At 47.6% G+C, this 13,215-nt stretch overlaps 1 protein-coding gene across 2 annotated transcripts in view; it reads left to right on the top strand.

The window, feature by feature from the left end:
• ARHGAP33 (Rho GTPase activating protein 33) overlaps window positions 1-13,215 on the top strand; it is a 50,174-nt gene that overhangs the window by 23,552 nt on the left and 13,407 nt on the right. The window contains exons 8-16 of one of the 2 annotated variants that reach the window (XM_079985900.1): window positions 10-87; window positions 1,152-1,218; window positions 3,811-3,870; window positions 4,971-5,120; window positions 5,969-6,071; window positions 7,282-7,426; window positions 10,332-10,414; window positions 10,601-10,708; window positions 12,311-12,456. In XM_079985900.1, the coding sequence (XP_079842026.1) occupies window positions 10-87; window positions 1,152-1,218; window positions 3,811-3,870; window positions 4,971-5,120; window positions 5,969-6,071; window positions 7,282-7,426; window positions 10,332-10,414; window positions 10,601-10,708; window positions 12,311-12,456 (940 nt within the window). The remainder of the gene's footprint in view (window positions 1-9; window positions 88-1,151; window positions 1,219-3,810; window positions 3,871-4,970; window positions 5,121-5,968; window positions 6,072-7,281; window positions 7,427-10,331; window positions 10,415-10,600; window positions 10,709-12,310; window positions 12,457-13,215) is intronic. The other variant, XM_079985901.1, reaches the window with a different exon arrangement.

Below are 13,215 nucleotides of genomic sequence, written 5' to 3'. Positions count from 1 at the left end.
TTGGCACAGGTTGGAGACATCATTTCCGTGATTGATATGCCCCCCAAGGAGGACAGGAGCTGGTGGCGGGGAAAGCATGGATTCCAGGTTGGTATTCAGGAAGGAAGACACATTGCATTAGGAGAGATATGTTGAAGCATAGGATCAGCACTATATCTTAGATGGCCACATTGTATTAAAGAGAAATTTGGATGGGTGGGTGGGAGTGAATGAAAGTGTGCGTGTGCACGCGTGTGTGCCTAGACAGGGGTATGAGTGTGTGCCAGTGTGTAGTGGCTTAGGCCCCACCCACTTTTTTCTTGGCTTGCACTCATTGCTGGTGTGCAGCCCTGACTGGGGTGGAGATGTCCCCCACCTTGATTTAAACAAGTGAGCTGAAATAGTGGCAGGCTTTCAGAGAATTGGACTCCAGCTCCCATCAGCCCTAGCCAGCATGGCCAGCAATTGGGAATGATGGAAGCTGTAGTCCAGCAACATCTGGTGAATCATAGTGCCACTCTCCTGTCTTTCTGAAGAGGCACCATTTGGGTATATGTAGGCTGCAATGTATCAGCTGACGAGCTTTTTCTGGCACCGGTTCACTGCTAATTTTCTGCTCAGCTCCATTTTATCAGCACGCCCATATTATTTTTTTAAAAACTTATATTTTAGTTTGCTCCAAAATGCCCTTTCACAAATTTTCTTAAAATATCTGCACAATTCTGCTTTTTTAAAATAGCAGATATTCCTTTCAAAACAAATACAAATGCCTTTTGGGCCGGTATCATTTTAGCACCCTGTTAAGTCGGCAGAGAGGTGTCGTGCAATTTGGCTTGAGAGAAATGTGACTCTCAGTAGCTTGCCTCAGTCAGCCCCACTCCCTCCATCACAATTCCAGGCACCTAGTGTGGCAAGTGCATGAATTTAGCCAATGTCACCTGTCTTGACAGCTTTATGCCTATACTGGTTAATCCATAACCAGTATAGATGAATTGATTGCATCAGAATTTTTGTTAATGGCCTGTTTGCCACATTCACTTGTGATGGGCATAAATAACTGAGGTAGGGTTTAACAAGTTCCTAAGCCAGGGGAAGGCCTGGTTGTTTTTCTTAAGGAGGCATATTTTGCTTTGTCAGTACGTCAAACTCTTCCTTGCCTGCCTCTTTTCCAGGTGGGGTTCTTCCCCAGTGAGTGTGTGGAGCTGTTCTCAGAGCGCCCCAGCCCAGGACTCAAAACAGGTGAGCACATCCTCCTCGACTTGCTGTGTTCGACCACATATGCTGATTCTCCTAGATCTACAATTCGGCTTGCTGCAGAAACATAATGACCCCCATTTCCAGCAGATACATTTTCAATTACTTTATATATTTATTGGTATTACTGGATACAACCCTAGAACACTTTCTTCGTGCAGGAGGATGACGCTGTGCCCTTTCAGATGCCAGGCTCTTTCATGACACCTAAAATTTGCCACCTGAGGCGACTGCCTCACTGTGCCTAATGTTAGGACCGGCTCTGCACAAATGTTCCAGAAGCTCTGATTCTCCAGTCTAGCTCTCCTTTTTATTGTACCAGAACTAAGGGGGTTGTATAATTTTTCCTGTCACGGAAATGCTGTGATATGTTAGGCTAAGCAAAATCAACTGGCCCAGGGCCACCTAGGCAGCTGCATGGCCTGGGGATTTGAATCTGGGTCTCCACAATCTAAGACCAACATCCATCACACTGACTATCCAAATCAATCAAACTATGCAAGTGCAAAAATGGGCATAAATTATGCAAAACAAATGCAAATTTGTTTAATTTGCATAATGCATCTAGGTTGCAGTCGTAAGTTGTTTGGAACACTTGGCTGACAAGAGCTGGGCAGTGTGTGTCTATAGCAGCCTTTATTAAATTGGTGCCCTGAAGATGTTTTGGACTACAGTTCCCATCATCCTCAGCCATCAGATCACCCCATATGCTGATTCACTTTTTTTGCCCGTTATCTTTTAATATGCACAATTTGGTACACAATTTTACCTTGTATATACATTTTTGCAAGCAATTTCTGCTTAACACAGTGGTTCTCAAAGGGTGTGGCAGGAGAGGGTGGCAAATGTGGCAGGAAGATTCAAGGTCAATCAAAGAAACATTGAAACATTTCAGTTTAGTATAGTATAGTATAGTATAGTATCATTTTTTTATTTTTAGAATATGGATAGATACCTTTTCAAAACGAGAGCAAGAACATCAAATGGTAAAAGAGAACAATCCTAATTGTGATCTATTTGTTTTCCAATGTATTTCCTATCAATAAAAAAATTGGTGTGCTGCAAGCGAAGTTTTACGTGTGGCCTAGAGAAAAAGGGTTTGAGAACCTTTAGCAGAATGTCATTTGTATGCTGTTTTCACAAATGTATGTACTTCTGGACATTGTTTGGTTGGAGAACAGCATTGCAAAATTTGGAGAAGTGTGGATTTCGACGGAGGTTTCAGTTCGTGTATTAGTTTGGGGAGTGTGAATTTAATTGCAGACCAAACAAATTTATCCCCCATTCCTAGTCTGGTGTTACTGTTTGTGTCCTTCTGTTTCTTATTATTTCTTATTTCCATTCATGGATAGTTTACTATCCAAAGATCTCAAAGCAGTTTATAGTAGATAAAGGTAAAGGTAAAGGTACCCCTGCCCATACGGGCCAGTCTTGACAGACTCTGGGGTTGTGCGCCCATCTCACTTAAGAGGCCAGGGGCCAGCGCTGTCCGGAGACACTTCCGGGTCACGTGGCCAGCGTGACATCGCTGCTCTGGCGAGCCAGAGTCGCACACGGAAACGCCGTTTACCTTCCCGCTGGTAAGCGGTCCCTATTTATCTACTTGCACCCAGAGGTGCTTTCGAACTGCTAGGTTGGCAGGCGCTGGGACCGAGCAGCGGGAGCGCACCCCGCCGCAGGGATTCGAACCGCCGACCTTTCGATCGGCAAGTCCTAGGCACTGAGGCTTTAACCCACAGCGCCACCTGCGTCCCTTATAGTAGATAAAATTACATAAATAGTAAAAACAGTAAAAAACCATGTCAAATGATTTACATAAAAATAAAACATACACATAAACAATATCAATAAGTCAGAGAATACTACGAAGCAGTATAATGTAAACTTTTGACCAACATAACACATATCATTCATAAACACTCACCCAATTTCACCTGCCATCTATTTCACACAGCCACTGCAGCCATTGACTTCCTTAACCATGATCTCTATCAACCATCATTTCTTAGCAATTAGACTCCCCTCGCCTTCATTTCCTGTGTTAGCTTTCCCCATTAGGATGTGAGTTGGGTTACTGTGTGAAGCTTTCAAAAATAAGAGACAATTCATTTTATTTTATACCAAGTTTTTTTGGTGGGCAGCCTAGAAATCTATCAGGGCAGCTCTCAAAAGTAGGCTGCAGCTGAGAAATGACACAGCAGACGATGGCAGGTAGCCCTGGCGAAGACATTGACTCACAAGTTAAGAGTGCTAAAGGGATGGGAAATGCCCCAGGCGACTAAATGACAAGGAATGGAAGTGGGGGAGAGGGGAGGTTTATGGCAGCCATTTTGTGTGTCCAAAAAAATTACTGCATCTTCCCCTCATGCCCTTGTGCTGTTCTGATTTGATGTGTTTGCTTCAGGGATTGCAGTGGTTTGAAAAGAGATGGTGTTTATGTTAGATTGTCACCAGCCCTAGAAAATAACTCTGTTTTAATGAGGTGAAGTGTGGGACAGCAACTTATGCCAGTAGCTTTGGACTACTGAATTCTTAATCTTTCCTGGCCTTTCATGTTCTGTGTGTCTTCTTGTGCAGATGCAGAAGGGATGAGCTGTGGCATCCCCGGGCCCCCGGGCCTCCTCTCTCCAATCTCAGGTGAGACACGGCACAATGTGGCCTGCTCAGCACCCCCTAAGCTAGCCTTCTTGCCCCTGGTGTCCTTCTGCCAATGTCCAGTGTCCAGTCTGTCAGATTCTGGATGTGGAATCAGAAGAAGGTACCATCTTGTCCTACACCTCAGGCAGCTGAACATCTTGGACCAACCCAGACTTAAGCATAAAGTAAAGGTAAAGGGACCCCTGACCCTTAGGTCCAGTCGTGGCCGACTCTGGGGTTGCAGCGCTCATCTCGCTTTACTGGCCGAGGGAGCGAGTACATCTTCTGGGTCATGTGGCCAGCATGACTAAGCCGCTTCTGGCGAACCAGAGCAGTGCACGGAAACGCTGTTTACCTTCCCGCCGGAGCGGTACCTATTTATCTACTTGCACTTTGATGTGCTTTTGAACTGCTAGGTTGGCAGGAGCAGGGACCAAACAACAGGAGCTCACCCCGTCACGGGGATTCAAACTGCCGACCTTCTGATCAGCAAGTCCTAGGCTCTGTGGTTTAACCCACAGCGCCACCCACGTCCCTTAGACTTAAGCATACATTACATTAAATTCATTCTCGAATCTGCACGCATGAATGTGTTTTGAATAGCAACTTTAGGAGACCCCAGTCTGGATTGAGATCATGGCATAAGTGGCTGTGTGCTTCAGCTATTTCTCCCTGTGTTCTGTGTTCTTGACGAAAGACCTCACCAAGATTGCCCTCTCTCCTGGAAGAAAAAGTATTGTGGCAAATGCATGTGGGGGGGGGGTGTCCTGCGGTTCTCTAGATGTCTAGATGGTGTTGTGCCACAACTCCCAGCATCCCTGACTATTGGCCATGCTGGCTGGAGGCTGATGGGAGCCTATAGTCCAGCAGCACCCAGTGGGCTCTCTGGTGGTGTATTATTGACTGCAATACCAGCTTCCTGCAGCAAGCAGCAGCTTGGGGAGGGTGATTTTCTTGGGGATTGTCACACATTTGCCATCCCTACAACGAAGTAGCATCTTTGCTGTCTTCTTGGGCTTTATGATGCAGCCCGCATGCAGTGGCTGTCCTGCAGTGGCTTGGAGAAGGGCCACAACTCTCTCTCTTTCATTCTGTTCCAGTGTCCAAGAAGCATGGCAAGCTCATTGGGTTCCTTCGCACCTTTATGAAGTCCAGGCCCAGCAAGCAGCGCCTGAAGCAGCGTGGGATCCTCCGAGAGAGGGTGTTTGGCTGCGATTTGGGCGAACACCTCAAGAACTCAGGCAATGATGGTAATTTTGCCCACAGATCCTTCCTGTTACCGATAATGCGGCCTCATCTGCTACTAGGAAAACAACACACAGTCCATTTTATCTCAGCAATAACAACCCTGTCAGGTTGATTAGGCTAAGAGAGAGTGAATGGTCCAAGATCACCCAGTGAGCTTCATGGCTAAGTGGTGATTGAACTGTGGTCTGCCAGGCCTTAGTCCAACACTCTAACTGCCACACCACACTGTTGGAAGGGGTGGAAGTGGCCTGTATGGGTGAGGGTTCTCCTCAAACTGCGTCAGGACTCCTGGTTTTATTTCTGTCCCTAGTATGTCTACCGACTGAAGAGCATTCTTTGGGATGGGTTTTAACAGGCAGGAAAGGGTATATGAATTGCCATTTACCCTTCCAGGTGCCCACCTGTGTGGGCTGAACAGAGCTAAGAGGAGGGGAAATGACATCACACAGAGCCCTCTCTAGCTATTGTATTTCTATGGTCTGAGTATCTGCCCAGCCTTACAGCTCTGTGGACCTAGCCCCTTCTCATGCTAACTAGAAAGAATATGCATCTGTTAGGTTTGGCTGCTAATCTTCCACTCATTCTTCACTAGAGATGTGCTCAGATAAATCATGCTGCCAACATTAAAAGATCTTTTGCAGCTTTGTGGCTTACCACTTTCATTTCCCTGGTCCTTTATGAGTGCTTGTGGCCAGAGCTCAACCTCTATGAGAAAAAATAAAATAAACCAATTTAACATGTTGACCCATGGGGACAACAAGCCATCGCACTGGCCCTACCTTATGTGGTTGTTGTAAGGATGATTGTTATATTATATTGTTGTTAAATATGTTTCTTGTTGTTATGCCAGTCCCCCAGGTACTACGGTCCTGCTCTGATTTTATCGAGAAGCATGGCATTGTGGATGGCATCTACCGTCTCTCTGGAGTCTCCTCCAACATCCAACGGTTGCGGTGAGCCCTGGTCAGGAGGAGCAGGGTTTGTGGGCCGGGGCCTCGTTTAGCACAGAAAGTCCTAGACGCAAAGGTTTAACAACCAAATTAGACCGGATATGACGGCCACATCTATCTTACTCCCAAATAATGGAAGATCTGTCCTGTACATGAAAAGGAGCATATGGAGAAGGAGGAGGAGGAGGAAGGAAGTGAACCCTGTGGCACAGGAGCTGAGACTGGTAGTTTGGGTAAAGTTCCGCCCCAAACAGGAAGTGGTTCACCACATGGGACAGCTGCATACAAGAGGGACAGGGAAATATTTTTCAGCCTGATGTCCGTAGCGCCTTGTAGGCAACTTTCCGTGGACTTTAGGTCAGTGGTGGGCAGGGCAAATTGCGAAAGTGGGCGGAGCAAACCTTTGCAGATTAGGCTGCATTCCAGCCATCCAAAAGTCTGCTTCCTATGCACACACATCTTTCTCCACCCAGGAAAGCAATTGTTACCACAGCTCCAGGATACATTCCAACCATAAAGAGACCCAGAGGCCCTGGGTCTCTCATCGCTGGCATTTAGTCAAGGGTTCCCAGTTCTAGCTTTGCTCAGCCTTGACACAGTGACGCATCAATTTATTACGTTTACTCCTAGCTCTTTATGTGCTGCTTGTAATATTTCATATATATATATTTGTGTAATTAACATTCTGAGAATTCGACGTTTTCCATATGATTTCTTTTTGAGGTTCCTAGTTGTTTTACTCATGCATGCTGTACAGAGATATTTATTTAATCCCACTACTTAATATATGGAATTCTTATTGATTAGTAGTAGCAGCAGTAGTAGCACCGTTAGGTGTTTTGAATGCGGGATTTTCATTGTCTTGCATTGATTCCTTTCTGTTGGGATTTCTGAAAGGCTGGAAGATTTCGGTTGAAATAGAAATTAAATAAATCAGTGCCGCAATCCAGGTTTTGGAACTGGGAGAAAAGTTTAAAGCAACAAAGAGCATTGTGGTAAGGCGAGGAGCAAAGGTTTCAGTCCTCTCCCCTACCCGCTTCTTTTCATGTATAGAATAGAGTCACCCCTTTGGGCAGATATGCAGAAAGCTGCCTTGTCACGTCATGTTTGGCCCTAAGTAGGCCAAGCAAAAGGTTGCCTGGCTGTGGGTCACTGTGCAATTTGTACTGCTTTGTGTAATTTCTCTCTTCCCGCGGCTTCCTATCTCCTGCAGGCACGAGTTTGACAGTGAGCGAGTGCCCGAGCTCTCCAGGGACGTCTACTTACAAGACATCCACTCGGTCAGCTCTCTTTGCAAGCTGTACTTCCGGGAGTTGCCAAACCCGCTGCTCACCTACCAACTCTACAACAAGTTTGCTGTGAGCCTTGCAGACCGCCGGGAGAAGTGTCCCACCCACTCAGTGACTTCGGTCACTGCTGCCGCCTCCACCATTCCTCAGCTACCCCTTTAAGAAATCGTAGAGTTGGAGTGGTTTATGTAGGCCGTCTAGCCTAACCCCTGCTTAATGCAGGAAATCCAGAGAGCTAGAAATTCAGAACTAGAGTGTCCACAACAGATGGCTGCACAGCCACTGCTCTAAATATATTGGAGATAGCTACCACCCATTGTCATTACTAGGTATCAGAATGAAATCCAAGGTGGGTCCAGGCAGGCTTTGGACCACATCTGAAATGACCTTGCCTCTCATATGCATCTGCCACACTGCAGTTAGGAGGGGAGTCCAGAGCAGGACTCCGAGCTGCCTGTGTGCAGCATTATCATTCCGTTTATACGTTACTTTTGAGCAATGCATGAACATACAGTGGAACCTCAGTTTTCGAACAGAATCTGTTCCAGAAGAACCATTCGACTTCTGAAATGTTCGAAAACCGAAGCCTGCATTTCCGGAAGCATTTATGTCCGGAAAACTCAATAGGGAAGCTGCGTGGCATGTTCGGCTTCCGAAAAGCGTTCAAAACTGGAAGCATTTACTTCTGGGTTTTCGGCGTTTGAAAGCCAAAACCTTCGACTTCTGAGACACTTGAAAACTGAGGTTCCACTGTACTAGAAACAGCAAAGTGAGCACAACTGGTGCCAATGACCCCTCCCCTTTCTCCTGTCAGATCCATCACCTGCCCTGTGTGCCAGGTGAGTTTCTGTGGGTGCCCCCAGTGTCTCAGAAACGGCAGCTGTTGTGTGCTCAAACTGTCAAGTGAGAGTTGGCCATGTGCGTGTTCCCAGGGCTAAACAATAAAAATTGGAGTCGCGGAACAAAAGAGGAAGAAGAGGGGGTGGAGCAGTGGAGTACAATTACATCGCCTGCCAACGTTGCTGCCTACACAATAATACGTGCAGCAGTTTCTCCTGACTTCCTTATTCTTTTGAATCACCTGCTCTTCGTGCTGGGCTATTTCAGGCTTGGTTAACCCTGCCTCCTCCTTCCTCTCCCTCTCCTTCCTTTTAAATTCCTTTTGGCTTGTATTTGTGATACTTTGATGGGCAACATCCAGGCATGGCTAGTGATAAATATGAGCTGAAGTCTTCAGAGGCAGGACTACATCTTCTCAGTCAATTGAAAGCTGGAGCAGAAGGGATTGGTGGTGTCACTAAGTCCACCCCAGGGATGTTTCAGCCCCCTTTCCTGAATTCTCAGCTTTCATTTTAATAACGACAAGCAAGGCTTTCCCCTGTTACAGTGGTGCCTCGCAAGACGAAATTAATTCGTTCCGCGAGTTGCTTCGACTTGCGATTTTTTCGTCTTGCGGAGTGCGGATTCCCCGGGTATTAATGGTTTTAAGAAAAAGGAAGCAAACTCGCAAGACGTTTTCGTCTTGCGAAGCAAGCCCATAGGGAAATTCGTCTTGCGAAGCACCTTGAAAAACGGAAAACCCTTTCGTCTAGTGAGTTTTTCGTCTTGCGAGGCATTCGTCTTGCGGGGCACCACTGTACTTGGGGAAAATATAAGGAAAAACATGCATGCATGCATGTTGTTTCTGTAGATCTTGAAGTGATTTACAGCAGGTAAACATATATAAATATACACACAGAGAGAGAATAAGTGCAATAAAAACATTGCAAAATTATTACCATTAAAATAGGTTAACTACATAAACAGTATCCATGTTCATAATTACAATGAAATGAGAATGGAAGGTTTTGTTCCCCGCGCTCCAAAATCTGCTTTGTAATTCATTTCTTTTTCTATATCACCCTGCTCTGTTTTGCTCCTGTTCATGGCCTTTCAACAGCCTCCACACTTTCCCCTCCCTCTCCAAAAAAGATTGTTCTGTTTACTCTTCAAATACTCAAGGGCTGTCACATTGAAGAGGGCAAAGATTTCTTTTATGTTGCCCCAGAGGGCAGGTCTTAACCGCACATGCTTAAGTCATAGTTGACAACGTTTCCCTTTTTTAAAGGGAAATTCCTTTATTCTGAATAGGATTCCTTGCAAGAAAAGGGAAAAGTTGACAGCTATAGCTTAAGTGGTAGGAGGGTCGATTTTGGTCAAATGCTAGAGGAAACATTTTGATCTGGGTTGGGAAAGCTTTTCAACTTGCTGGGCCAGGGTCCTTATCAGGGCTGCCCACCTATCAATCACCTGACGCCATAACAGTGTTAGTTGTAAGACAAGTAAAAGCATTCCAAGTGGAAGAGAAAATTAGGAATTTAGTAAAAGAGGTGGCTTCCTCAAAACAAAAGACCTTAATTGTCAAAGGCCAGAGTAAAGAGGTGCATTTTTAAGGTTGTGAATTCCCCTGTGATCCCCTGTGATTTTTGGATGGAGGACGGCATGCAAATTTAATAAATAATGATGTTCAGAATATGGCAGAGGCTGTGCAATGAAGCTGCCAGGTGCGCCTCTTTGGGGAGGGAGTTCCACAATTTAGGGCTTGCCGCAGAGAATGCTCTCTCCTAGACCACCATTCCCCACATTTCCCAAGGTGGTGGAACCACCCAGAGGGTCCCCTCTGCTGATCTTAACACGCGAGAGGCTCAGTAGGGATAGAGGTGGTCTTTCAGAGGGCTTTTGTCATTTAGGGTTTCAAAAACTAATGTGAACACCTTGAATCGGGCCTGGAAGCAAACTCTCCCAGTCCTTCTCCATAGGGCTGTGCACTGGATCCGGTTGGACCCCAAACCGATATAAGTCAGCCCTGGATGGGATCAGGGCTGATCCAAATCACCAGCTTAGGGGGAGCTGTTCACAGCCCTACCATTCCACAAGAGGCCTGGTGACCATGCTGACTCCTTCCCTCTGCTTTCCCCCTGCCCTGTCGTCGCAGGAGGCCGTGTCTGTTTCTGGGAACGAGGATCGCTTGGTGCGAGTGCACGACGTCATTCAGCAGCTGCCCCCACCGCACTACAGGTAGGTGTTGCTTGAGGCGTGAACACGGTGCCCAAGGTGGCTCCCCCAGCAAGGGGAGGGAGGGTGAATGCAAGAGCCCTTGCAAGGGGGGCGGCGGAATGGTGTTGAGGGCGGGGTTTGTGAGGGGGCCGGCGGTCCGTCGAAGTGGACTGTCTAGCTGTAGCAGCTTCTGCTCTGTCCCAACAGGACCCTGGAATTCCTGCTGCGGCACCTGGCCCGCATGGCTATGCACAGTCAAAACACCAGCATGCATATCCGCAACTTAGCCATCGTTTGGGCACCCAACCTGCTGCGGTGAGACGCCCAGATCAATGGCCCTGCACTGGCACCCCCCACCCCAACCTGCCCTGTGCCTCCCCTGTGTTGCCACGATGCTCCTCCGCCTTGCACCTTCTCCAGCTCTTGCCTGCAGCGCTCTTTGAATCCTCTCTCCATTGTTCCCGCAGCATTTCCCCTGTACTAACACCAGCCCTTACCCATAACTCTCTGGGGCATGAAGTCGACCCTTCCTGCACTCAGCCCTGAGGGATAAGAATCTACAGCTCTTAAGCTCCTCTCAAATTTCCCTATTTCGTCCCTAGCATATTCTGGCACTCTGGCTCAGGCCGTAGACTGTGTGAGATTGGTGGTGTGTGTGTGTGTGAGAGAGAGAATCTTAGAATTATAGAGCTGGAAGGGACCTGGAGAGTCCTCTAGTCTCCCTCCCTGCAGTGCAGGAATCTTTTGCCCAATGTGGGGATCGAACCCACAGCCCTGAGAGGAAGAGTCTCATGTTCTACCTACGGAGCTATGACTCAGGGCTAAGGGGTGTGTGTGTAAGAAGGAGGTATGTTTTGGCCTTGCCCACCACCTGAATGGGCTCCCCAACCCTTTCCCCCCAGGGAAAGTGGTTGTCAGGTTCCCCACCCCTACCTTCAAGGGAGTGTTGTGGGGCCCTACCCAGGCATTCCTGTTTAGGGCCTCTAGCTCAAAGATGGCTAGCGGGCAGGCTGTATCAGTTCCCCCATGACTCTCCTCCCTTGCAAAAAATAAATAAAAATGTTGTCATCCTTTTCACTGCTCCTGTGGGTGCCTGCTGTGATGCCATCATGCCAAAAGGACTTTTTTTTTTGGTGGTGCCTCAAGGCTACGCACTTCCACAATTCAGCCACACCCACCATACTTGGGTACGATGACACCCTGTGCAAGGCCAACATTTGGCGCCCTCCCCCCCAGCCCCAGTCCTCACACTGTCTTCCCAAAGGCAGGTAAGGAGGCCCCTGGCCTTGGGAAGGAGATGTGAGGGCTCTGGCAGGGTCCTAGAGCTTTCCACGTCTTTCCTAAAGCTGGGAAAGAGCTAAGTAGGCTTTGGGAAGAAGATGGGAAGACTCTAGGACCCTGTCAGGGCCTCGTGCCTCCTTCCCAAAGCCCAGCGCCTTGCTTACTGGGCTTTGAGATAGCACCACTCAGTGTGTGTGCACTGTTAATCCATCCCTGCACCCCCTCTGGCCTTCAGAGAGTTGACCAATGCAGGCCTCGGCCTGGAAATAATTAACCATCCTTGCTTGAGAGCTTCATCCAATATTCCACCTGAGCTTTTACTAGCATTTATTCTACCTTCCCATTTAGCTCCCGATCTTGACACCTCCCCATCACTTACCCACGGTTCCCTGGGGTTTCCCTCCAACACCAGCCTCCTCCTCCTCATGGGGCCCTTTGCACATTCCACATGCGCTTCTATCATGCTGCTTTGTGGGTCTGGCCCTTCTCAGCCATGTTACTGAGGGACTGTGCCCTCTGGGCTTTCAACGATGATATTCTGGGGCTGTGAGCACGTGCTTGTCCCCTCCCCAGGCCCATCTTACAGGAAAACAAGGCTCTCTAGTAATCCCTCCCCCTCGCTGCTTTTTACGGCAGGTCGATGGCTCTGGAGGTTGTCGCACAGTGCGGTGCCGATGCCTTCCAGGAAGTCCGAGTCCAGTCTCTCGTGGTCGAATTCCTCCTCAACAATGTTCAGGTGCTCTTCAGCGACACTTTCACCTCCGTCGGAAAGGACAGCGCAGGTAGCTCGCGCCAAAGGGGACTTTTTTCTGAGGCTGCTATGAAATCTGTTAAGAAATCCCTCTGCCTCATTGTCACGGAATTGCTTGCTTGCTCCAGAATTCTTGAAGGAAACCATGACATTTCAGGTTGCTTGGATTTGTATGGTCAATGGAGCCCTGTTCCCCTTCGCCACTGTTCTCCAATCTATTCCCAGGCAAGGAGCTGTCACCGGTTTTCCTTGATGAAGAGGCCCCGTCCGCACCAACATTTAAAGCACTTTCATACCACTTTGAAGAGTGGCTGCCAGTCAGTGTAGACAAAACTGAGCTAGATGGACCAGTGATGTGACTCATTATAGGGCAAGGTCCTATGTTCTTTCTTATGGGGCCTCCCTAGTTTGCGGGGTATAATTCATCTGATTGTTGGCAGAAGTGAAATTAAGTAGAAATGAATGGATAGAGAGGACATTCTGGAAAGTTCTGGGTTGAAAACTGCTTCTGCTTTCACCACTGAGCTTAGAGTTATGGGATGATATGGGATGTTACTGGGATTCTTGAAAGTATTTCGTTCTTGTTCACCATGAGGTCTGGCATATCATTGTGGGAGGTCCAATTTGAGCATTTCATTATATTCAAAGGTGCAAAAATTCAGGATCTGAATATATATATGGGCTGGCAGCTGGCACCAGGGTTACTAAAGAGGGCCAGCTCCTTAGGAACTGGCTCCTAAAATTATCTCTCTGGCTCCTAGATTTTTCCAACAATAAAATGCTCCCCCAC

Source organism: Podarcis cretensis, assembly GCF_951804945.1.
Source record: "Podarcis cretensis genome assembly, chromosome: 8".
NCBI classification, from domain to species: Eukaryota; Metazoa; Chordata; class Lepidosauria; order Squamata; family Lacertidae; genus Podarcis; species Podarcis cretensis.
Note: the sequence above shows the minus strand (reverse complement) of the source record. Positions and strands in the feature narration are given on the sequence as shown.